Source organism: Aphis gossypii, chromosome X (assembly GCF_020184175.1).
Source record: "Aphis gossypii isolate Hap1 chromosome X, ASM2018417v2, whole genome shotgun sequence".
NCBI lineage: Eukaryota > Metazoa > Arthropoda > Insecta > Hemiptera > Aphididae > Aphis > Aphis gossypii.
The window spans coordinates 47407872-47435783 of NC_065533.1; the positions used below are offsets into that span (position 1 = coordinate 47407872).

The following is a 27912-nucleotide window of genomic DNA, read 5'->3' on the forward strand; positions in this document are numbered from 1 at the left end:
AAAATTTAACGGCGGGCCTGTCCGGGATTTGAACCCGGGACCTCTCGCACCCGAAGCGAAAATCATACCCCTAGACCAACAGGCCGGTTGAGTGTAATAGTAAAAGTTAAATGACTTAGACAGATCGAAAAAACCTGTGCGCTCAAAGCGTATATAAAATAGGTGCGACTATTACTATTGCCGTAACGATGCGCAGTGAGAGTACGCGTTTTGCCTATCCGAAAGCCGTACGTTGTAGATGATAGACGCTGGGCCGAAACCAACGATAGGACAGCGACTCAAATGCACGCAAATTTCGTTGAAGCTTGAGAGTACAAAACAGTTCCACAGTTTCCACCAAGTGCACAAACATATTAATACGATATAAAATTGCATTAAAAAGTAATTATTTTGATATGGTGTGTACATATTATATATTATATATAATATATGTATATATATTTTTTTTTATTGTCACTTAAAAATATGTACGAAACAAAATATACAAACTGATTTAGTTTATATTGTATTGTACAGTCGATGTATAGGTATGCGGTTAGAAAAATACCTATTTTCTCGAATTCAAATATCTATATATTATTGAAAAATATTTATCTCCTAGTATAGGTATAGAGAATTATTTATCATTTAAAGAAGAAAATATAATAATTTTATCGGAGATGGATAATGTGGCATACTATTATTGTCTACTTTTAAGTGCATTGTAAATAGACTGGACAATTTTAGTACGACTTGTGTATCTACGTATTAATGTAGATAAGCGTCGACTAAAATGTCCGGTCGAGTAGTTTAAACCCAAAGCATTCATATGAGTAGCTAAAAAATAAGCTTATAAGTAACTAAAAATAGCTTAATTTATAACCACTGTATTAGTAGTAAGTACTTATCGAAAATATCGAGTATTCAAAACTACGAAGAAGTAATTTTCTAGTCATTTAATCGTTCTAATAAATTGCACTTTATAATATCTCTTGCATATTTATGCTGAAAATTTACGTAATATGGTTATAGATTTATTTGTGTTTAAAGATTAAAGTATTTTAGTCACCTAATTATAAAATGTACGTAAATTAATATTATGTATTTAATTTTTTTTCCAAAGAATCTGTTTCTTTATATTTTTATTTTATTCATCTATCTATCTGTATCAGCTATAAACAATATGAACTTTATGTACCTATTGTAAAGGAACTTAGATAAAAATATAATGATAAATTAATATAAAATAATTAAACGTGTATGCTTATAAAAGGTTCTAGGTATACATAAAATATTAAAAAGTCTGTTTTATTTTTATCAAACTAAATACGAAACATTAAAATATTTAACCTTTATAGCTACCAAATGGTCATTTTGAATTTGCTTTTTTCATTACAATACACACTAATTTGTAGTATTAAGCGATTCAAATTGTAAGGAGGCTAACTTAAAGTTTTTTTTCAATGTTAAACTTTAAAAATCACTTTATTAATGAGTATGTGATTGCTGATTACCATTGAATTTTTAACGGGAATGTTCTCAACGAAATTTTAAATCAAAAAAATGGGCATGCAATTAAAACACTCATAAAAATACTGTTGGGTTTTTACAAAAATGTATTTTGTTTGTTCTAAAAAAAAAATATACTCAATGGGTATTTACACACAGTGTATTGGCACATAATATTATTACTAACATTATTGGCGCATGATAGAGTATAAAATAAATAAAGTATGATTTAGATTAGTATATATATATTATATTATATATTACCATTGTAGGAAAGATGTTATGAGCGTTTGAATTTTAAATTTTTACGAAATAATTGCGTAACTAGGTATAACGATTTATTTTCAAACGATTTTAAGTATTTGTTATTATTCAAAAAGTATAAGTCACTGATACATGAAAATTTCACCAGTTATTTAGATTGGAATTATTTTTACATGATTTAATTTTCAAAATATTTCGCTAAGAGTTTAAATTGTTATACAAGATTTCCATAAGTTTGGCTAAAAATAATTATAAAAGAACTTAAATTTTGCTGTATTCTGGTCATTAAAACATTAACCACCTTTTTCACCACCTACTGGGAAATATATTATCCTAGGCTAACAAATAATCTCCATTCAAAATCGTTTAATTGAATTCAAATTTAACACATAAACAATAGTGACCTACTGTACGGCAGAACGGTACCCACTTTACCACGTTTTTTAATTTTTTTTTTTTTTTGATAATGCGCAGATATCAAAAAATATAACATCAATATCTAAGAGCGTCACACACTAAATGTTGTTATAACTATTACCCTCACACGTAGAACATAGCCTGTAACACAGTTATTGAAGCTAATTGCTAATATAAATAAAAATCTCCATCGTAAATCTCAAAATGTCTGTCGATTGTGTGCTCTTTTTACCCCTTAAAATACGAATTTTGAAAAATACTTTTTTAGTGCGCCTATACATAGTAATAAGTACATTTACTGAAAATTTCAAATAAATCGGTTCAGTAGTTCTGGCTGTATGTTAATTCCATCTTTTATTTATATATTTATTATATAGATTTGTTTTCTGGTTTGAAAAAAAACACATAACATACTGTTATATACAAGTATAATATACAAATTTATACCACTGACAGATATAATATGCAATCTGTTTATAAACAAACAATTCATTTTATATTTTTTATTTAAAAGTTACTAGCTAAATTTTGTTGTTAAATACTGAACATGAGTTTTAAAAAATCAGAAGTAAAATATTTCCATGGTTCAAACATTGATAACGCCTTGAATCGTATGACTGTTAATGACTTAGAAAGATTTTTTAATCTCTATAAAATAATTACCAGTTCAGATCCAAATGTCGACAGCACTATTAAAAAGGCCAGCATGGAACAATTATTGTCTGGTGAACTTTTAGACAAGGAGCATTTCAATAAGTTGTGCATGGAAAAATTAAAAGAATCAGCTAATAAATCATCTAATGATGAAGAGGCCGAGTGTTCTTTAAACGATTATTCATTTTTTGACGTATATGATCATATTGAAAGTTGGAAAAAACGCATAAACCCGAGTATAAATAAAATCGAAGATCTATTACAAGAATTTAAAACCATCAGCCACCAGACGTCTGCTGCAAATATTTTAAAAGTGCCTAATGTTTTGTCAGAACAGACAAATAAAAAGTCCGACGATGATGTTATTACAAATTCTCATCGTTATTTATCGAATATTGATAAGTACCTTGAAATTGGTGCAAGCAATACTTTGTTGTCGGATGTCTTTCATCGGTCACCAACTGGTGATGATGATAATATTACGATTAACAATGAATTACACTCAGAACCTGATAAAAACAATATTATGCAAAGTAGAAACGGAGATACAAAAGACAATAATATGTTACCACTTATAAATGAAAAAATTCAACAAACACTTTTGGTGCCTTCAAATGCATACTTGGAAACCGAAAATGTAACGAACGAGGACGAATTTGAAGTAAAAACATATTTTAAACGGTAATGTTGGTCTTTCAAATCAAGCACTATAAAATCTTTTTCCGTAAACATTTTTTTCAATTATTTAAAAAAATTCTTTTTAAATTTCTCATCACTATTAAATAATTTAAAATATTTTATAACCTTAAAGTCGCCTACGCTAGTTTTATTTCTGTTTTCAAGTATACATTTGAAGTAACTAAAAAATTTTTCAGTTATCCCATCTATTATATTATTAAAATTATTCTATTTTTTATCTCAGTTTTTACTTGCATATTTTATTTATCATATAATAAAACATTAAAAACTTTTAAATAATACTAGGTTTGATGGTTGATCAATTTAAATTCTTGTACTAAATCTTCGATAATTATCATAAAATTTATGCATTTTTCCCACTTTTGATCTTATCGACTTATCATAATATATACCTTAAAAACATTTTATTCTTTTGAAGAAATTTCAATTACTTTTGCAATAGACAGCTTTGATTTTTCTACTTTTTAAGTAGCCATAAACGACTTATTGAAATTGTCTCTGTTTAAAAATTCACAAAACAATAATAATTATCCTAAATTAGCTTGTTTAAAAGTATGAACTGTCAACGTTTTAATGTAAACTGGTAATTATTTTATATGATTAAAGAATTTTTTTAAATCATTAATATTAAAATTTTTATAAAACTCGATTCGTAATAGAAAAAAATTGTATGTAACTTTTTTATAACATTATCTGTTTTGTAATAAACAATAAAAATTGTATTTTATTTTAAATTATTGAAATTTAATAAAAATATATTATATAATGTATTAATTTCTTAAAATTTACATCTTCATATAATAAATCATACTATCGTTTTACGAAATATGACTTTATGTATTTACGTGTATTCTATTTCTATGTTTCATATGTTGATATGGTATAATTACATAACGCTCAACGAAAATACAAACATAGTTAAGTACTCATGTCTCATACATATAAATATATATAATATCAAGCTAGGTATGATAATTATTACTAAGTTTTTAGAAATAATATATAAAATTAACTAAATCTATTTACATTTTGAAATAAATTAATAGTTAATGAAGTTAATGAAGTATATTACTATTATAAATAAAAAATTTTAAAAACTAATGAATTTTAATTAACTTAAAAGTGTTAATATAATTTTTATAATTAATTATAAATAGTTAAAATTGTAGCCGAGGCGAAGTTTAAAAGCTACAATGCTCTATTGTATTATTATGTTCAATTTTTCACAAAACCAGTAAAATGATTACATTTTCAAAAATATTGTAAAAACAAAATGTAAAAATATAATATATTATTGTATAAAAGTAGGTATATTTAATATTATAAAGTATACTGTATATTCACAACATTAAATAAATTATTAAAATAATTAATTAAAACAGCTAGCTGTAAAACTATTTAAATATTACTCGAACACATTGAGCAAAAAAAATATTTAATTATTATTATTATATATATTGTCAAAGTAATAGTTAGCTACAGGCTTACAGAAACTAACATAATAAATTATGTTATTACGATTTAATAATATATGCTTTGTGAAACCAGCGCTATTAGGTAGGGTGTTTTAGTTTTATAATTATTATAAACTAATCATAAAAATAAAAGAGCAAAACGTTTCAAAGTATTGTAATAATACGAGTGTATGTGCTAATCACACTTCGTGTAATAATATGAATAACTAGGTTATAACCGTTGAAATAATTATTATTCAAAGAAAAATGTCATTTTTTTTAAATTTATTTTTTCATTCTACAACCCAAGTCTCACGTGACTATAAAGTGGACTGACAAACCCCTATCCCAGCCGTATTTCAAGATGTAGACCAAACACAAAGGTGAGTCAGTATTGCACGTCACATATATATAATGTGAAAAACACGTACGAAGTGAATGAAATTCTTGGAATAAGTATACCGAGTATGTGTGTATACGTATATAATATTGGTGGTTAATGTTAGTGGTGAATTTGAATTACGCAAATCCCCAAGGACGAGTGGGTAGAAGAAAAAACAAACATTTCAACGGAGAAATTACGGCGTTTGAGAGACAGTACTCTCAGCTGCATTATCACAATTTAGAATCGTTTTCCGGTCGAATGTCCAAAAACGCGTTTTTCTGAAAATCAGTTTCACGTTCGTTCGGTGTAACATTCTTCAACGACTTGTTTTTAGAAATACATACTAAAACACAACTAAATTTCCAATTATATATATATTGTATGTAATAATATGTATGTACGGTAAAAATTCAATTCGATTCACGTTTAAAATAGTTCAACACGCCTAGTTTGTGCGGTTATAAAATAATGTGACGCGCAATTATTTTCCTTTTCCTTTTATTATTTTTACAAGATGCACACTTAAGATTTATCGATTTGTAGCACGTCGTGGAAGAAGGATGTTGACCACAAAAGTATAATGGTATTGTTTTTAAAACAATGGTATTCATAAAGTACCGAATGCGTATTACTTATCATGTAATATATTTTTATAATATTGAAATATTGACTTATTTTGAAGAACCTTCTATGGTTTCAAATTTGTTAATAAATCTCGTTCCTAAACATAAATCATTATGTTTTAGAATCTGGACAGATACATTGTTTTTCAAAATAATTTTGGGTGTTATTTAAAACTAGAATAATAGACAAGTATTTGTATAATACTTTGGAAAAATGTTAATATTATTATAAAAACCTTATAAAATGATTGTATTTAAAATACAATCAAATTTAACTTACTATATAATATAGTCTGTCTTCTATTTGATAAAATAAATGCAATTGTATTGTCAAAATCATATTTCCATACATACCTAATTTCAATAATAAAATTGTTTTGTTTTTAATTACAACAGATTACAGAAGTCACTTTGTAGATATATTATGCAAGTCAGAAGTACCTAGTTAATCATAAACAAATTGCATTGAGTTATAATACAAAAATTATGATAAGTAAAAAAACATTACTACATAAGTGAGGAAAATGATAGATGGGATAAATTAATATATTGCAATATTTTAAAAATGAACGTGATAAATTTGGAACTACCAATAAATCAGAGCACAATCTCCCGTTAATGCCAACTTCAACCCATTTCGACAACTATTTAAGTTTTGTATTTTATTGCGTAATTTATGACTAATCTCCTATTGAATAGTATTTATAAATTTACTTTACATTGTGTACATAATTTGAATTGACTGAGAACAATTAGGTACCAATAGTAAATATAATGTGAATTAATAAGTTTTTGCTTTGCATTTTTGATGATATAATAATCGGCTAAGCTTAAGATGCTACGTCAAATTAATAAATATATATTTATGTCGATTAAGTATTGAAAATAAGTAGTATTTATTATAATATACTGATTCGGGATGACATTTTCTAGATAAGTTTAAAAATAAATGTATATTAAGCGTGACTAGAGACAGATAAAGAAGTGACTAAGGATACAAATATTATTTTTCATATAAAAATATATTATACGAAAACAAATTACTTGAATAAAATAAAAATTAACCAGAATAACGACATGCGTTTTTATTTTGTATTTATAGTTAAATATAGAAAGACAAAGTTTTAATTGTTGAACCATCGACATATTATTAAAAAATCAAATAAAAATAAATTATTTAAGAAAAACGAATTCCGTATCAATTTTGACGAAAGATCTTTTGTAAAAATATGTATTAATTATAAAAAACAATTATTGATCTAAATATGGTACTATTATTTACTTAACTATTACATGTACTTAATATTTAATGTAAGCTTACTTTCTCATATACACAGTTTTAAGTTAATAAGTGTAAATAAACTTAAAATTATATTCTTCACAGTGACAATAATTCATTTATAAATTTTATTTGCATACGTAATATAATACAGCAAACAAGTATATTATAATAATATAATACAAATTATTAATCAATAACAAAGTAATTAACTAAAACTATATACTAACTTTGAAATTTGTATTGTAAGATTATAAGTTTAAAGTTATTCCTTTGCTAATATATATGTACATGCCTTATCGCATTTTCCATCCTTTTTCTAATTAATATTTTTTACCCGAATAAGTATTATATTGTCCATGAAATAAATTTGACATCCATTAGCATAAAGTATTGATTATGTTTGTAGAATTATTATCGTTACCGACTTCAAATTTCAATACTCCGTGTAATGAACATTAATTTTGATAATATATAATTATGTTATGCTACGCAGATAATGTCGGGCATAATTTTGTTAGCTGAGACGATTGAAGTGAAAAAAGCGCTGAACCATATAATATTAAACAAAAATATCACTGTATAATTGTATATTGTAGAACATCTGAAAGTTTGCGTTCAAAAATCTAAAGTGTTAAAGCTGTTCAACCATTAATTAAATTTCCTCTCCGCGATGATAGTAGTTAGTTAAGTTTACCACCTTGCAGGTAAATCTTAATAATCTAAATATAGCTTTATTTACAAGACTCGAGCAACTTAAATGTCTTGAACGCATTCAGTTTGATATTATAATGTAAGACATTAATAATTCAATTAATTACGAAAGACATTTTACTATATTATATTATCACGCCGTACAAAATGTTTTGTAATTAAAAATATACCCAATTGTAATCCAAAAATAATAACCTACCATGACTCTTGGCACCTTTATAGAGTGATGTTATTTTGTAAAGTAAATTTTATAATTATTACATTAATATTTAATAAGCACAGTGTGTTCGAAGAAATAGTTTTCAGCTAAATTGCATTTACGAGAGTCTCCTGTACTGACGTCGCTAAAAAATGCAAATCGTAAACAAACTATTATAACACACAATAATAATATAAATAAGTATATATATATATTTATTATTACACATATAGTAACGATTTGTTTCCAAATAAGCTTGGTTAATAATATAACATGATATGGAAAATGATGAGAACTGTAGTCGTAAAACAATTTTCCGTGTATTTTCCTCTAGCAATAACAATAATATTGTAGCTGTTCTAGATTAACTATGTAACTGAAAACAATAGCTCTTCCCAGAATAAATATTATCCCATTCGAACAATTTTAGGTAGAGCAACCTGAAAACAACTCTTCCGATCCGGAACTCGACTTTCGATCGTTGTTAAAAATATATAGACAAGAGTGTACATAATATAGACACTAGAAACCATGTTAAAATATAGACAATTTAAACGCAATAATAAATAGATACCAATCATTGTATAAAGATAGTTCATATATTTTTTTTTTATTTAATTGTGATAAAACCATCATAAGAATATAAGTATAATTTAATGATCTTAGTCTTAAAGTTATTTAAGATTATATTCCTGAGGATAGGTGGATTGTTTATAATTTGAGCACATCGGTGGGTACGAATATTTAAATGTGTTTAGTATAATATTATTATATTTATAAGGAAATGTGTGTGCGTGTGTGGTTTGTAGACTCGAAAAAACTTTGAAAACAATAAAAAAATAATCGTTTTTAAAGATTAGAACAATGTTTAATGATTAGTTTTCACGACGATCGATAACGGCGTTGAATTGACTTTAAAAAATATAGTTTTGTTGATTATAAGTAATTTAAACTACTATTATACTAAATGGCGAGCTGCATGAAAAATTGATTAATATTATGATTCTATAACATTTAATGGACCTGTCATGGGCCACTAAATCATGCATAAGGGATCATTAGCTCACTATATCGATGCATTTAATGTTTATTTATTGTTTATGCAACCCGTCATAATACAATAACAAGTGCCGAATTTTATAATTATTTATTTTTCACAGAGCAAATTTTTGGCAATAAAAATAATTTTATTGTACTCATTTTAAACTGTTATCCATATTTTATTTAAGATCTTATAATATACCGTAATCATTATAATATTATAATATGGTCTTGATTTTTAATTTTTAATTTCGTTCTATTTTTAAATGTTTGTAGAACGCGAGTTTAGAACTATAATTATTTTTCGTCCGACGAATGACAGCAATCGGCGATTTGTAATCATTATTCAAAAACAATATTAGCTACATAATACGAGTACACCCCTCGTTTTCTGCACCATAAACGCTCTTTCGCTAATTATGCGTTCCGCCGTATTAATATTCGCTGTATTATTGACGGTTAAACAACACATGTTTTCTTTTATATTCCTACTGAATATAATAATATAGTCAGTTGCGTGATTCTACGATGTTGTTTTATTTTCCGAGAACGTCGTTTCTGCTGTTCAATAATAGGTACCTAACATGTTAAACGAGTACCTATAGGTGTACAATAGGTATATATATATAATATATTCTGTGTAAAATGTAAATCGTAACACTTATTACTGTGCGCGCAATATATTATTTCAGCGTATTTTGTGCGTTTCATTCGAAAGCAGCAACGTTCCGAAATTAATTTAGACGTACAGCCAATCTCGGCCTATAGGTAAATATCACGGTATATAATATTATATAACGTGTTACCATGTTTATATAATATACCCAAGTATGATACATACCAATATATTATAAGTATAGCGCATACGACGCGAGTTATATAGGTATTATTATTGTAACCGCGTGTGCGCGCCCGAGGGTCACGGGCCGAACGTAAAAGTCATAAGTGTGAAGCTGATGGAGAAACGGTAGAGGGCCGTTAATGCAAAAGTCAAAAGCCCACATCAATCAATTAGGAATGGGCAGACCGTCGACGACCCGCCGCGGTCAAAGTCCGCGAACAGCCGCACCGCTCCGGACGAAAACCTACGGGTGTTTTGACTGCAAATTCCGATTTCCTGCCGGTGATAAATCAAAAATGTTTTGAAAATTTTCGTCGTGATTATTATAATGGCAAACACTCGCGGTTAAGTCGGATACCTAGCGGGGCGGTGATGGTAGTGGGCGGGTTCTTTTTTTCGTATTTGTTTTTTTTTTTTCGTAGGTATTTGTTTTACCTCGCTATAAACAACTTTTTGAGCAAAAATTTTTCTCGTGTTTGGGCGATGTGACGTGCGGGAAACTGTTATTGGTTACCTAATGGTCACATGTAATATGTACGGGGGCAGGGGAAGTATAATTTGTGACTGACCGACACTCACGTATATCGTATCGACGTCAGTTTGAAATATTAATAACACCGTCTACAATATTACTATGTATACCGTTGTAGTGCTACTAAGGGCAACAATAATCATTACCTATATTGCCTTTATATACGTGTGTGTATATATATATATGTATGGTTACTGCCAAAACTTCAGTGAAAACAACAACTATGATATAATATGATGAACAGCTGGTCGTACAGTGTGATTATTTTCGATCGAATATTTTATTTTTAAAATGTCGCCTTAACTCGTCGTCTTCGCTTTCCGTTCGTTTCGTTCCGAAATTTACAGTTCGAAAACAAAACGTTTGTGCCTGTAAACATATCAAATAGTAATACTTTTTTTAGATAGTAGTTCATAATTCGTTTAGACATTTAAACTTTGGATACGAAGTAGGCACGTCTCGCACCCCTACGAAGTATTACCTATGTTGCTGCTCAGTTGCAGCTCGTCTTCCGCGCTGTGGTTTTGTCATGTTTAATTTATTCCAGAGACATTTATCCGTTTCAATATTTTATTTCGCATCGTCAAAATATTTGATACCATTTCTAGTCAGTAGTAATATAGACTTATTATATATTTATTGTTTTTTTGAAATTCTTCACTGCCAGCTCATTCCCACTCGACATTTTGACGTTGCATTAAAATGTTAAATACATATACTACGCGTGGTTCATATTTGGATTTCAAGAGTATTGTTACGTCAACTATACATTATTATACTATATCGAACGAAATACTGAGCACTTGGTGCACTTGGAACACCATTATAATGTGTATACACTATATATACATTGTATATTGGTACATCAAATAGTGAAACTTTTGTTTACTGAAACCTTTCAATAGCGGACACACTCTTATATTTCCCTCGAGTGTTATTATGTGGTTACAAGCTGTACCTAAATATAATATACGAGTATATATATATATATATACATAATATAAGTACGCACACTCGGTTTAATTTTACCTTTTTTGCGGTCTGCGCGTTTTACGATATTTCGTCGCATTTTATTTTCCTAAGTATCTCGTTTGTAACAATGTCATCGTTACGTGTATAGATATTATAGTGTTATTATTGGGGGGTGAAAAATAAGAACTCAGCTTATTACCGCAACCTTTATCAGATTATACGGTCCGGTATCTAGTATCCTGCTGGGCGTAACAACATTTCACAAAGGTGTAGGATTCTTCAGTGTTTTAATTGAATACTTAAAAAATAATCCAACCTCTGCGGTCCACTATGACGGGCTTAATGTTGATAAGCTACTTATAACAACGAATTTCGTTCATACTGAAACCTATTGTTATTAAGGTATTAACGTGTATACGTTCTTAATTTACTTAAACTGTTTATTGCGGTTTCATTGAACATAATATTATTATTATACTTTAATACGTATTTTGTCTGTTCGTTATCTGTGGCAGAAACTGTGTTCTTTAATTCACACTTTTTTCACATATTTATCGTTTAGATCATACGATTTGGCCATATAAATGCTTAAAAATTGTTTTAAAAAGTTGTTATTATATATTTATATATAATTTTATATATCGAAAAATGTTAAATGAGCCAAACTCCATAACGTTTAATAATTAATAATCGACTAGGTAATAAACACGTTTGAATTTTAATTCGGTTGTTCTAGAATTTAGATACTACTTTTATTTTCAAAACACTAATTATAGTGTAGAAATAATCCAGTTGACCGCATTATGATAATAATAATAATAAAACAAAAAATACGTCATTTTAGCAAAGTCAATATTATATATTATATACGTTAATCGCTCGGATCGGAATCTAAATTGAAATTATTTGTACTTTGCACAGAATCGGATAATAATTATTTTCGATTTTGAACACAATATCATATTGAATCCGTGAAATAAATAAGAGATATCCGCGATCGAACTAGTTGAAGCTGGTGGGCTTATATATATTACATAAAAAAAAAGCGGAAAGTTCAATAATCTGTTTTCGACAGTAATATACTTAAAGCGTTATCAGCTATGTGTATACGCCATATCGTGATTATTTTATTATATCATACCGTTGTATTGTTCGCTGGTCGTGTACGCATCGTTCATAATAACAATAATAATAGTAATAGCCCAGACGTTGCTCTACAACAACAACAGCAACAGAGGAGTGGTGTAATGTAGTGAAGTATAGTGGTAGTGGTAGTTATATCGTTGCTTAAACGTCAAACCGTACGCGCGCATGTATGATATGTTGGGATACGTCTTAAACGTTAAACCGTCCGGGGAAAAAAAGATACACGTATCAGATTTGACTTTAAAAAATAGTGTAGAAAATAATAATAATAATAATAATAATAGTAATAACAACAACGAAAACAAAACAAAAGCACGCAGTAATATCATCCGATAGCTGGCAATATGTCATAACGCCGACGTGGAGTATAAATTGTTCTTTTCAAGTGTGGTAAACGTACACACATATATATATAAATATATATTATTTGATCTCGATGTTTGCTCTTCTCCCTCGGTTTTCGTTACATTGCCCCCCCGGGATTTCGTTATTAGACGGTTGCAATTGCACACATACACACACACACGCCATCATATATATATTTATATTATATACGTTGTAGGTACATGTAATATACACGCGTGATAGATTTATCTTAAAACACACAAATATACATACATATTACGTATAAATGTATTTATTGTTCCAACATTATGTATATATGTATATTTTTTTTTGTCGTCGATATCTATATGTGGGCCAACGACGGAAAGATAATATGCGCGACTTTCGGTGGTTAAGTTTGTGGTTTTTTTTATTTTTTTTTTTTATAACAAACATATTTTCGTACGTCGAAAAAAACAAAAATAAATCATAATAAATGACTTTTTTCGTCGACGGTAACACGATATCGCGATGGTAGGTAGATAGGTAGCTGTTACAACGGCGCATAAGTATATATATATATATATGTGAGACAAAGTGGATTTCGCCCGGTGTGTCGCAAGGCTGACACTGTAAATATACACACTCACACACACACACGGTACCTATATTGTATTATATAACATTATACGTATAATAATTAAAGTGATTACTTACGATTTGGCCCGGGGAAAACTGCGTACTCGGCCCGGTGGCGTCGCTCGCGCAGTAGATATTATATATAGGTACCTCGTACGATATTGTACATTACAGTATATATATAATACACTCTCTCGTCATAATAATAATAATATCATATATAATGATATAATATACTTACCGCGCATACGCTTCGCGTCAACCGCACAGGGTCGTCTCATTCATCGTGTGCTCGTATTATTGGTACTGGGGGTAGCAAGCGCACACGGAACGAACGAAAAAAAAAAAAGTGAGACTTATTATTTCCTGCCGTACACCCCACATTTTTTGTATTATGTTACGTTTTCAATTTTATGATGTCTTGAGACGAGTTTTATTTATATATATTATATATACATATTTTTTTTACTCCCACACCTTCCTCGCCACAGTATCGTCGTCGCGACACTCGGTAAAAACGGGCTTTGGTATACATATATATATAGATGAAATATACGAGTGCGATGTGTACGTAGGTGCGGTATATATCAAATATTTATCATAAAATACGAGTATAACAATTTTCTCATCAGGTGGGTAAAAATTACTTATATACTGCGAGTACGTAAGAATAAAAATAAAAATAAAATATGTATATTATTACCTATACGACGTATACCTACGTTTTATCTTATACTTCCTAGAGTATTTAATTTTATTTTTCGAAAACGTCTCACTAAAAGTTACTCTGTATGATTCACACAAAATGGGAACCAATTCGGTTACTCCCACAAAAATATCTATAGAGATAAATTAATGTATATTTTAATAGTCTGAACAATTTTTTTTTGCGATACACGGATCCACTAAATTTCATACTATAGTTAGGCACATCGCGACATCGAGAAAACCGTTTTTATTTTTCTGAAACACAATATCCAACCCTATTAGTTATGTTTGGAACTTTTAGTGATTACAAATTCTTGTACGTTAGCGTCACATACGAGTACCAAAGGTAAGGAACAAAAAAAGTTTAATCTGACATTACGAACTCCAACTATCTCTCTGAATAAAAAATTGTATTTGTGCTATATTATGATTTCAATTCTGAGATAGTGACATTCAGTAACGCACACACACACACGTATTTATATCCACTCGGTATAGTAATATCAATTATAGTATCAAATTTGTTAATTCCTTTTCTAAACGTCACATATTGTCATAGGTAATTTTTAAACGATTTAATATAATATTATTATTGTGTTTTTATTTCAGATTATCTCGGATGATTTCATCCGTGGCAATGTTACCATCAATCTTGGCGATTGGAATTTTTTTACAAACGCTCATACCAGGTAAAATTATAATTGTTAATAATACATGTATAAATGTTTTTTTATCGAATAATCTTGTGGGTTAAAATAATCAAAATCAGATAATATAATATTACGGTATCGATTTCAACGATAAGAGACAGTGTAAAAAGTAACTGTATCGTATCGGCATGGCTTAAATAATATTAAAGTAATAAACTTGTATTTTAATAAGACGAGTTACCACAAATTATGCTATATTATAAGTAGCCACGAACGTTCCGGCGGTTTTATCTGATATTTTATTTGTTTTCAATGGTGTAACGATTGCCGTCTATATGAAGAGGGGACGTTTCAATGGTGTGTAAACAAAATGCCTATAATTTATGTGTGAATGTTGCGTTAAATCTGTATTTATTCACATTTACAGTCACTCTAATCCGTTTTTCGAATCCCTCACGTTTTTCAGTATTGTCACGTACGAAAAGTCCTTTCCACATTATTACCCCGATCAAACAATAAAACGTTTAATCGTTTGAACTGTCCATGATTGTGTCATATTCTTGTCACCGTGACGAAAACTATTATATGCTAATAATATATCGGACTAAATGAATCACATTATTTGGTGCACTTCACTACAAGCAGTTGTAGTAGGTATTTAAATTCGAATATTTGATGGGTCGCGTTTTAATCAATGTTACCACTATATCATAGTCTAAAACGATTTAAAATCGTAGCTCATTACGCGGATTATAATATGAAACTCAATTATTATTATCCTGTAAATTAGAAGTTACTAAATTGTTATCCTCCGTGTTGTAGCTCGAGTTGGGCGATTACAACGGTGATTGGTAGGGATTCCTTGTAATTCCTTGGCAATAACCGCCTTAAATTTCGAAAATTTAATAGTACTTTATAAATTATCATATCCTAACCGTTATGTTATCTAATGCAGCCATATCGCATTAATAAGATATTCAAATGTTTTACGAAAATATAAATATAATATAATTAAGTATGTTTTATCAAAAAACATAAATCCATCGAATAAGTAACCACTCTGCTGTACAGTAGGAATTAAGTGTACCTCTTCACTGAATAGGCACTGTAGTGCGGATGTGTTTAATTTGAATTGATAAATCTTTGTTATTTATGATAAAAGATTGTTATTGAAAATGGTTTAACTTTTCGACAAACAAAATTGCCAAACAATTATTTTAATAGATGATAAATAAATTTATAGGCGCAAAACGCAAGGGGACCAAGGAGGCTTATCCCCTCCAAAGCCATAATTAGCCCCCCTATAAATTTATTAGCGCCCCTTAAACTATTAAAAACTCAATAATTTTGAAATTTGATTAGAGTACATTTTTTTGGGAATAATATAGATATAATATACTAATATACTTTTAAATAACATTAAAACTTTGTGTTAAATTTTGAGGTACTCGATTTACATTAAAAGTTTGAAAATCGACTTTGAAAAAAAGTTCATGGTTTGATATCATGAGAAATGATTCAGTCGTTTAACTGGCTTCAATATACTGCAGAAATATACCTATATAATACAATATAATATATATTACTATTAGGTACTGAAAATTATATTTAAGTAATTTATAAATCTATTTGATAAAGGATGTACATCATATTATTATGATATTATTAAAATATGGAAAAGATTAGGTAACCGGTGAAAAACCGTCTGTACTTTTTTTTTCTGAATAATCATTACGGTTTTCAATTTTACTTCAATTACATTTCAAAGTTAAACATTTTTACTAAAATATTGAAATACAATTGTTGTTTAATTATTAGATGGGTAGAAGTCTATAAACTTTGTTTTTGCTCTCCTGAAAAAAATACAGAAATAAACTACTACTGTTACTTCTCCTGTACCCTTCATATCAATAGGAAAAAAAATGCAACATTATTTTTTTAATTATCTAGAAACGTAATCGAGTTAAAATAATATATACGTATTATATGTATGTACAGTGCACTAGATATAAATTCGATCACATTTTCTCTGAGAAAATAGTACGTTGTTTTTTGTGGTTTTTGTTGTAAAAGTTTTGTAAAAAGTGTCTGTATAGACAGGTGTTGATTTGAGTCAGTCTACCAAACAAACTTCCTTTCTTGCCACTTTTGTATTATGCTCTCGTAAGTTTTACACGGCCGACGTAGAATCGTAGTTTTATATCTGATTTTACCAGTATACGTCATTAGTGCTCCGATAACAACCCATTGTCTATCATCCATACGTGGTTATGTTGTCTTCTACTGGTGAGACGATAAAAGTAGGTCACATTACACGGATCCAAAACATACGTAGCATACTCCAAAGCTCGCTCAGAACCTAGAAAGTGCTGAAATGATTGAAAAAACAACAGTTTGATAATCACGTTGATAAACCCAACTGCTTCGTTATTTAATTCGAGGTATTTATATTAACTTTTATATCATACATATGAATAAAACATACCAATAGTTATATGACCCATAAGCCCTCGTTACTCGTGGTAATAATTGAAGAAAACATGTTTTCAACTCCATAAAACAACATTGGTTTCAGTTAATAAAATATTCTTCCTTTCTTCAATTGATGATGGTTTAAAAGTAGGTGACATTGCAAAGTTGAGCAATGAGTTTTCATCTTAAAATGAATAAATAATTAGGCCATTATTGGTGTTATTAATACAAATGTTAAAAATGATAACTTCATCTATTCTAAAACCCGACTCGCATTATAAGGATAGCTAACCTTCATCCAATCCTCAATAAATTGTCAGTTAATCTATCAGCTAATGGGTTAGGTACGATAGACTGTTGCTCGGATACGTAATTTTGGAATAAAATTGAGTAGTATTTGAATAAACATATTACGATATAGATTATAGATGGTTATCACAAGTCCCGTTTAAAATCAAAAAGAAAAACTAAATCTAAATAAATAACTCATAGAGTTGATGTATGAATATATGATATAAAAATACATAATATATATATATATAATGTGCGTGTGTGTTTGTATGTGTCATGAAAATATATGATATATGACCATGGAAAATCGTATATGCCAACTACCAAGGATAACAAACTTTTTGGATCATGTGATGGATTTTCCAACAAAAGTAAGAGCGTTAGTAAATATTTATATATATATATATATATATATATATACCTATATTGTGTTATATTATATGAATAGTTAAAAAAAATAATTCAAATGTGAACATTTAAGAACTTTTTATATTAGTTTGGGTGGTATTGTTATTTAAAAGAAACACACTGGAGTTTAGGATGTTAATTTTCACAATTTAAAACTTTGTTTTTCTTTAATTATTTTCTTATTAGGTATATTTTCCACCATTTACTAATATTTTTTAAAAATTATTTATCTTGCTAAAACGAGCATTATATTATGAATGAATTGATAAGGATTGTTTTTTTTTTCAATTTACTAAATAATAATATAAATATCTTATTGCTATTAAGTTAATTTAAATTTTATTACCGTAACAAAATACCCGAAATAAGAGCCAACGTACAGTAAATATATCTTCAAAGTTTTCTATGTCACAACTTAACAATATTAGCAATGAAGATTATTGTTTCTTACACTGATCATAATTTGTTAACATTTTAAAGTTTTTATGACTTTGCGTGAAAGTTGATACCCTGAGATGATATATTTACATAATTGCTTTTAAAAATAAATTCGTCTACCCAAGTAAATATAAGTAATCTAAAGATAATCAACTACGTGAATCCAAAAAATTGATAACATAAAAATATTCTGCACAGCGTTACCTGTGACAAAAATGCCAGTGAATTTACCCTATCTTAAAATTTGTTAAACATAAAATACTCATACATTTAATATAGTAATCTAGAGGGTAATGATGAAAAAATATTAAATACTTTTTCACAATTATAATAAACAGTTATAATAAACCATCTTATTTTTTGTAATCAAAGGCAATCTTACTGCAAACAATCAAACATATTCATTTGTCAGAAGCCAATAAATTATTTATGAGATTTTTGTTAAAATTTTAAATTTAAAAAAAAATATGGTTTTGAGGTGAACTATTCAAGCATTGATATAATCTTATATTAGTATAGAATCCATACTATAGATAATATAATACAATATTGTAATAGATTATTTACGTTATACCTTAAAATAGTATGTAGAGAGTACTCGTATATAAGTATTTAAACTTTTATTTTTTCTATTGATACTATACAATTGTCTTTTTATGTAGATAAATTTATCGAAAAAAAAAATTATTAAAAATAAACCGATTTGTTATCGATACCGTCTTATGAGTTAGTAATAATAATTGCTAATATGTTATAGATAGTAGGTAAAGTAGGTATACATTTCTCTAACAAAAAATATCATGGAAACAATATGAATGTTCGGCACGCTTTTAACAATATACATAATATAATATTTATTTAAACATTCTTAGTTGTAATAAACAACAATTATATTAATTGCTGTATAATTTAAACTCATCGTATCAATAAATTCTATCTCGATGTATAAATAGAGGTACTCGTGATTTTTTTTTTTAAAACGTCATCGAATAGTTATACCTATTATATAATTCCGCACTGAATCAATACGATCTCTGTTTCGAGAAAACACCTTAATAAAAAAAAAAAAAACAGATGTCACCAGATTTTATAGTCGCTTTTTGCTAATTAGTTTGATATACCACCTACCTCTATTTCATCGGAACAGCCGCGTTTAGATATTATACTATTCGCAGTATATGGTTTCGATAATACAATTGTTCCTATATTAGTATAATTGAACGGATACTGCGATACGGTTTGTACATTAATTGCATAAGATTATATGAGGGTCATTCAACCAGCAAATGAAGGGAATATGTGATCTGTACGCCGGGTCGGGCTTGTGCTTAAAATGTTAAAGCCGTGTGACGTGTACAACATTAACAATTCTGCGTAATGTAAACAAGACCCGAACCGTAAACCGAATCGATATTGAAAAGTCATCGCGTCATATTATTATTGGTACATGCATATCGTATATATATATATATTATATATACGTATAATATACACACAGCTTGCACAACTAGAATCGTATTAGGACTGGCGATGAAATAAGGGACGCTGGCTGTGGTGCAGATAACTATATATAATAAAGTGATTGATCAGTGACTAAAATATATAATATTTGGACTATTGAAAATGTTACGTTCACATTTATTTATTAATGATGGTAAACCCGTAATAAATAAGTAAGTGTTATTATTTGCCGCAGCAGAGCCCGCGAGTTCTAAAATGTATATATATTTTTTTTTGTTAAGTTCGTTTCTTCAAAACTTAGGTATCCATCTGTTAATGTATATATATATTTTTTTTAATGGAATAGAGAGATCTAATTAATATCCGACTCCATGGTTTGCGGTGTTATAATATTAAATTTTATTATTATAATTCGTGTTGTATTACAGCCTACGCCCTACGGTGTGTAAGGGTTATTCTGTATTACAGTAACAAACAGCGGTTTTTTTTTTTTTTTTTTTTTTAACAATATCGTTAACCACGTTTTGACTGTAGATCAGTTTTTATCCATGCACCTCTATGATACAAAACTGTATATACATTTATAATATCTGTCAAACTAATAACGAAACTTTTAACAGGTGTTGCTCGTTAATGACTTATTATTGTTAATGCGAAATATATATATATAAAAAAAAAAACTTTTTAAATTAAAAATAATAAATAATACAAATTAGACGCAAGTTTTTGTATAGTAATAATATTTATTTAGTTAACTTCATAACTTCTTATACGTATTCTATAATAATTATTATAGGTGATGAAAATTTGAGAAATTTTTAGTTGATAAGATGGTAGTTAACGTAATTTCTAACAAATGAAATGGTAATCTAATATTTACCATGTTCGTTAACTCTAAAAATATTTTTAACACTAATTATTGTTATATTTATTACAGTAATTATATTATAATATAAATGTTATATATATTATATTATAATACACTAAAAATCATATATATTTTTTTTTTATTGAAAATTATTATTATAAATAGATAACTTTTCTAGTTTTTGAGTTATGAAACTTCGTGCTATAAAAATTACAAAATAAACCTAACCTAAAGGAGTGAGCATTTTTTGTGCATCATCCAAGTATAGAAGGTAAATGTATAAATAATAAAATAAATTAGATAATAATAATTATTATTTTAATTGTATTACAATCGTCCATTCACAATAGATCATAATATTATTATTAAAATAAATTGCAAATATGTATTACCATTTTCAGAAAAGCTATACCTTCTAAATTTAACCTAACCTTTACCATAGTACGTGCATAATTAGATTTTTATCTATTAGTTTGACTGCTAAGAAAAAATAATTTAAGACTTTAATTTCGGGAAATTCAATTCATTGATATCGTTCAAATCGTCCGAAATTAATTAGAAGACATTTTTAGTTTATATGACTTGAATCATATGGCATTTTGATAAAAACTAAACAATTATCATTGGTTGAAATTAATAAATTCCTCATAAAGTCAAAATATGAATGTGTACACTTTTTTCCCATAAAAAGTCGACAATAATAATATCTTAATCGACCGATCTGGTCGAAAAAATATTCGAAAATAACGAGATCGTTTGTAAAATAAAAATAAAAGTGTTTGAACTTAAAACATTTTATATTTAAATACATACGTGGTTCAGATTCCAATCGCTGGGTGAATATGTGACACATCTAATATTCGGTGATTGTATTTAAATTAAAAATTATTTATTTGCATTCAAAGATTAGTATCTTGTCATTCGCCGTCCGTAATTTATAGTTTTTAACAATACAATTAATGTAAAATAAATTGTTAGAAGCGCTTTGTTTAATAAAATGTGTGTCCTGGGAATGCTGCTTCCTGTCTTCTCGATAAATGAAGTTTTATTTGTTGTTAGATGTTACATTATTATTACTCGTATTATACTTATACGCAGGTTAAAGATATTACAATAAAAACGATGTTTCGTTTTTATCCTAAAATCACAAATTTTATTGGTTTTAAAAGTTCAGATTAACCAACATATTTATTATTATATAAACTATATAGTATACGTCATATAGTACTAATATTATTTTTGAACTCTTCTATTATTAGACAGTATTTATTTAAGTAGGTGCACATCGTAGACAATTATGATTGAAAGTAATTTTTATTAGCACGCATATTGTTATTTTCATGACTTGACATGCGCTAATCGATTAAAAAAAAATATTTTGTGTATCGATTTGATCACACGCGGTCAATATAACCAATCGCGTCCTAAAAATGGAAAGGTGAAAAGTCACTCTTTAGTTACCTAACTACTTTTTTTTTAAGTCATTTATTATATTTCTAATCCTATTATACTGTTTTAGATATCGAGTATGTCCAATTTCTATGTAGTTCATCTAGAATAAAAGGAATTTATTTTCTGCTTACTTTTTACTACCTAGTAAAAATGTATTAAGAGATAGAAGGTTTTCATGTATAGTGAAGTATTTATTCTTTGTGGATGAAAAGGTTTTATATTAAAAATTATTTATGCATTGGTTGCTACAAATATTCCCGAAATAAAAACTGAACTAGATACTTTGATATTTCGGTCCTTATATGTTGGTACTTCTAGTAAATTGGCAATGTATTTGAAAGCGTTTCTTATAATTATTTCTTATTTATTTACTATATAATATATGTATATACTATATAAGGTACCGTATCAAATCATGTATTTTTAACAATTAAATAATTATTGTTGATTACTTTTACTTTTTCGTTTTGTTTTTTTTTCATTTATTATTCGTAATTTATTATTTATTTCAATTATTTTTTTAACCTAACCGACACAAAGAAAATGTTCATTCTCAACTTGCCAAACGACCAACTCAGCAGTACCGCGTATATTACGAGCGTTCCAAATAATAATTAAAATATTGCTATTCTATAATATTATAATATTATAGGTTATTGCAAAACCACGATTAAATCACTAACGAAATATATCTACTACACACATGTCGGGTCAGTTAAAACGAATCTAGTCGGCCGGGGAGACGAGATTTTTCGTTTGCATAATATTACCATCGATGTACGCCGTAGTACAACAATAATATCATATATTATGATGTAGTGTATAAATTATTGTTATCGCACATTTCACGCGTATTTTGAATTTTGGCGAATTATTATATAATATAGCAAACGCGCGTTTTGATGTGATAATATTATATTGTCAATGTTACAATAACAGAATATAACGCCGACTCTGGTCCGGCGAAGCGTTAAAATGTCATAATAATGGCGTTGTGTTGTGTGTGTTATTTTTCACGTACTGCGAATGCCAGCAAAGTGTTTTGATAGGTAATGATAATATGCATACACAATGTTATCCATTCTACGCTCGTGTTTGTATAGTGACATTGTAATCTATAATAAGTTTATTCTATTCCGTGGACAGTTCAAATACATTTCGGTGTCCGAGAAATAGTATTTGGCTGAGCTTTCCAGAATCAAGTAAATCGAGTCACAAAAAAATTTGACTTAAAGTTAGAAAAGAAGGTTTAAAATACATTATTGTTGGTATCGTAATTTAAACATTTCATTACTATTTATATTAGTTTTTAATTATTTATAATTTCAAAAAAAAAAAATCCAAAATTGTAATAAAAATACTGTAAATCCCGATATTACATATTATATTATATTCTAGATTTTTATAAATCAATTGTTATAGTTTGAAAAATAGAGGTTTACCTATATCACTCAGAACAAACCTCAAGTATTAAAAAAAAAAATTCAATTTTAAAATATATTCGTTATGTATATTAAAAATTGTAAAAATCAAAAATTGAATAAATTCACGATTTGATGAAAAAAAAAATAGGGTAAGCATGCTTGACGATGATTCATTCTGTGTTTATGATCAATGCAATACGTTTGTTGAAGTAGGCCGTACTATAATTTTAAATTTAAACATATTGTTCGTACAGTATAAATATTAAAATATACTATTATTCTGGGTCAATAAAATTAATACTTTATTTTGTAATTAGCACCTTTAAAATTCCGCAGGCATTTATAGTTAATTCATTATAATTTACGTATTTCTTTTTGTCCTCTAAATATTACCTATGGTGTAGCTAGAACTATTCATACAGTGACACACAATAAAAAAATATATTTTTATTTGTTAAATTTTAGAGACTTGGAATAATTCTAGCCGTGAAATGATTATTATACCCTTATGGGCGCGCAAGGTGTAGGTGTTTAATTTTCTCGCGCGTGTTTTTCCAGACTACCGTTTTTTTCCGCGGAATTTTCATTATCTCGCCAAGCTTTTCCCATAGGGTTCATATTATATATTATAGATCTGTGTATGTGTATATGTATGTGTGGGACGCGGTCTCCGACGTGTGTTTCGACACGACATGCTCGTATACACCCTATGCGCATTATAGGTGGCTGGAGGCACGTAAACACGAAATTTTTCCTGCAAATTTATCATCGCTTAATGCGAAAACGTCAGGCCAAAAAACGTTTCCAGTAGACGATATACATATATATAAAGTGTATGGTACCATAATATATTTATATAATATACATTATGGCTTTGCTGGCTGTTGCCAACGATCCACGGTCAAAGCCGTGCCACGCTCTTGTATTGAACGCACACGACATTCGGGATCGAATGTGATGATAATAAATAAATAAAACTTTGAACTGATACTGGTACTTTGAGATAATAAATTACCAACGAATGAATTTCTCGCTAACTAATATTTACCGATCCTTCATATATAATATTATTAGAAGCATATATATATACATATATTATACTGTGATCTATTTTATTTTTTTTCAACATCATAAACTTGATGGACATCGGATGGAAGGGTCTTAGCGAGTACAAAACTCTCCATAAAAACCGTTTGGAAAAGTAATTTTAATAAATAATATTAACGAATATTACAAAATGTGGTAGTAAATGGGTAGATTTATAATAAAAATATTAAAACTGAGTAGTTAAATATTCAGATCAATGTTTTAGTTAAAAAAATTGATTATATTAATTAAATTATTTATTACAAAAAATGAAATTTAAAAGACTCCTGACTCATGGCCACTCACTAGAGCACCATAGGTTTTTTTTTTAAAAAAAGTTAAAATACCACTAATCAAAGCGATGGTGCGATCGAAGTGTTTGAACTTTTTAGGTATAAAATATATGAATGAATATTATTACTGATTAAAAAATTATCGTGATTTTGAACATACCTGCTTATTCGACAAAATAATATAAACTAAAACGTATTGTAATATTATTATTTATCGCGAAATAATATTAATGTCTCTTTGAAGCAAAGCGATAATTATTTTTTTAAGTTTTTCAAAGTTGTTGGCGTGCTTCTTTGTAATAATATTGTATTTCATTCCACTTAAGTTTTAGAAAGCAATAACAATTTTTCAGATTAATTACTACATCTCTTGTTTCGTTTTCTATTAATAAATTATTGTACATCGATAGGATTTGTACCTATACTTCTCAAACCGTATTTATGATATTATAAATTATTGTTATTATTACACAACTATACCCGGTAATATACATCGTAATATTATTATAAATCTTATTAAAACTTAATCTAATAACAACTTCCATAAGATTATGACTCTGATGTGCGACTACGTGAGCATAATATCGTAACGACATATACAAATTAAGCCGTGGTCTTGTAATACAACGAAATGTATTTTTTTTAAATTGTTATTGAACAACACGATTTGATAGACAAAATACATACAATATAAATATATATATATATATTTTTTTAAAAGCAAAATAATATTTAATTTATTTTTTGTTATTCAAGTATATAACAAAAACAATTTTTATAGCCTATATGTAGGTACTCAACAACTCAATAATTATTCAATTCATTTTGATCATAGTTTATAAAAGCTATTGTTTTCAAAGAAGCTTAAAATTAATTCCAATTAAGTTTAAAAATATACCAACTCAAATGATATTTGGTTGAATTATAGTTAATAAAGCAGCATACACTGATGCAGATTTTTTCCTGTGGACTGAGGTGTACGCTAAACCCAAAATATACCGATATAGCGCCGCAATGCCGCATGTTATGTTTATTTACTTTTCCGCAGCTAAAGTCAGAATATATAGTTTACTACGCGAATAACCACAAAATACTCTTTATTAATTAATAATGTAAAAATTAGTTAAACTTTCTTAAAACTGATTCGAGTTAATATTTTTCCCATACTTACTTTATAAACTTAACAAATTCAATTCGTTATTAATTATTAACTATTAACTTATAATATTAAACAATATTAACTTAACATTATTTGAGCTAATTATTATTATAAGCTTGACAACATTTTAATATATTATTGACCGTGTCCTATCTATGGCTTTTTTTTAATTATTTATAACATGCCCACATCGATTATGAATATGAACATATTATGACTTTACGCTCAAAGTATAATATACTAAATAGTATAATACACTAACCTCTATTATAGTAGCGACTTTATAGTCATCTACTCGTCTACCTCGTAGTGAGTTATACGGTAAACCACATACATTTATTGTTTTTATTGATAACCTACCGATTGATTAAGGTTTTTTTTTATTTTAAAAACAAAAGTTGTAGTTATCCATAATTTTATTTTTATTATTATTATTTTTTTTTTTTTGAATAAGGCTTATTTAAAAAAAAATGGCCATTTTAATTTAAGTTTGAAAAACGTTTATCTGACAAAGTGAATTACGAGAATAATCACGATAATAATATGTTCATCATAATATAATATAATATAATATGTGTATAAGGTCGCTGTGAGTATATAATAATAATAATATGTGCTCCACCACTCAATTTTATAACACAATGTGTTCGTATCGCAAACTTTATTGCGTATTAGGGACTGGCACAGTAGTTGAATCGTTTTATTCCTTGTATTTATTTGAAAAAAAATCTCATTTCTTTCCTTTCCACCGTTCCCCTTGAGTTGAATATCGCAGACCGCTTGTATGACATAATTTCCTCCAAACTATTATATATTATATAATGCAATATATAGAGATTGATGGACGGTATAATATGAGTTTCGCAAAAGTTTTCCTACTCCGCCAATTCAAAAAAATCACCATTACATTGTATAATAATATAATATAATATTATGTAATATACATAGATATTATTATTGAGACATTATTTTTATTTGTAGGTACTACATCTTATTTCTTCGATCGTATCGGTTGCAAATTACCTAACAATTTTAATTGATAAATATTGAGTTTTTGAATAATTGCATCGATTGCATTTTAATACCTATAGTGGTAAAGATGGGTATTAACTATTTTTTTTTTCAATCTTTTCTTGATTTGACTAGTTAAAGACTCGATTGTAACAACTTAGTTATTTTCAATTAAATATTTCTTGGTTTTATAGTTAAATTTTTATTATAATATATTATATTATATATGTTATATATTTTTTTTCCATCTTAGCCTTACACTTTTTAATAACTAACTATACATATTTTTTTTTTACGTATTTATTTATTGATTTTTTATGTATCGTGCTTAACTCGACTATATCTCAAGTCAATTAATTAATTTACCAATTTGTTTTTTTTTAATTTTAATAATAGTGTTATATTTTAATATAATTATAGTGTTGCTTGGTCAATCGAGTTTTATCCTGCTTAATGAAAAATCGATATTGATATAATATCATACTATTACGCACTGAACGCCAATGGATACCACTGACAT

At 27.7% G+C, this 27912-nt stretch overlaps 1 protein-coding gene and 1 non-coding gene across 3 annotated transcripts in view; one reads left to right on the forward strand and one right to left on the reverse strand.

Moving 5' to 3' along the window:
- Positions 1-27912, forward strand: part of LOC114132148 (carbonic anhydrase-related protein 10) — a 181411-nt gene that overhangs the window by 12756 nt on the left and 140743 nt on the right. For both annotated transcript variants that reach the window (XM_050205835.1, XM_050205836.1), the window contains exon 2: positions 14989-15068. In XM_050205835.1, the coding sequence (XP_050061792.1) occupies positions 14989-15068 (80 nt within the window). The remainder of the gene's footprint in view (positions 1-14988; positions 15069-27912) is intronic.
- On the reverse strand, positions 14-85 carry Trnap-cgg (transfer RNA proline (anticodon CGG)). The gene has a single exon. It is a non-coding gene; the product is annotated as a tRNA-Pro (tRNA).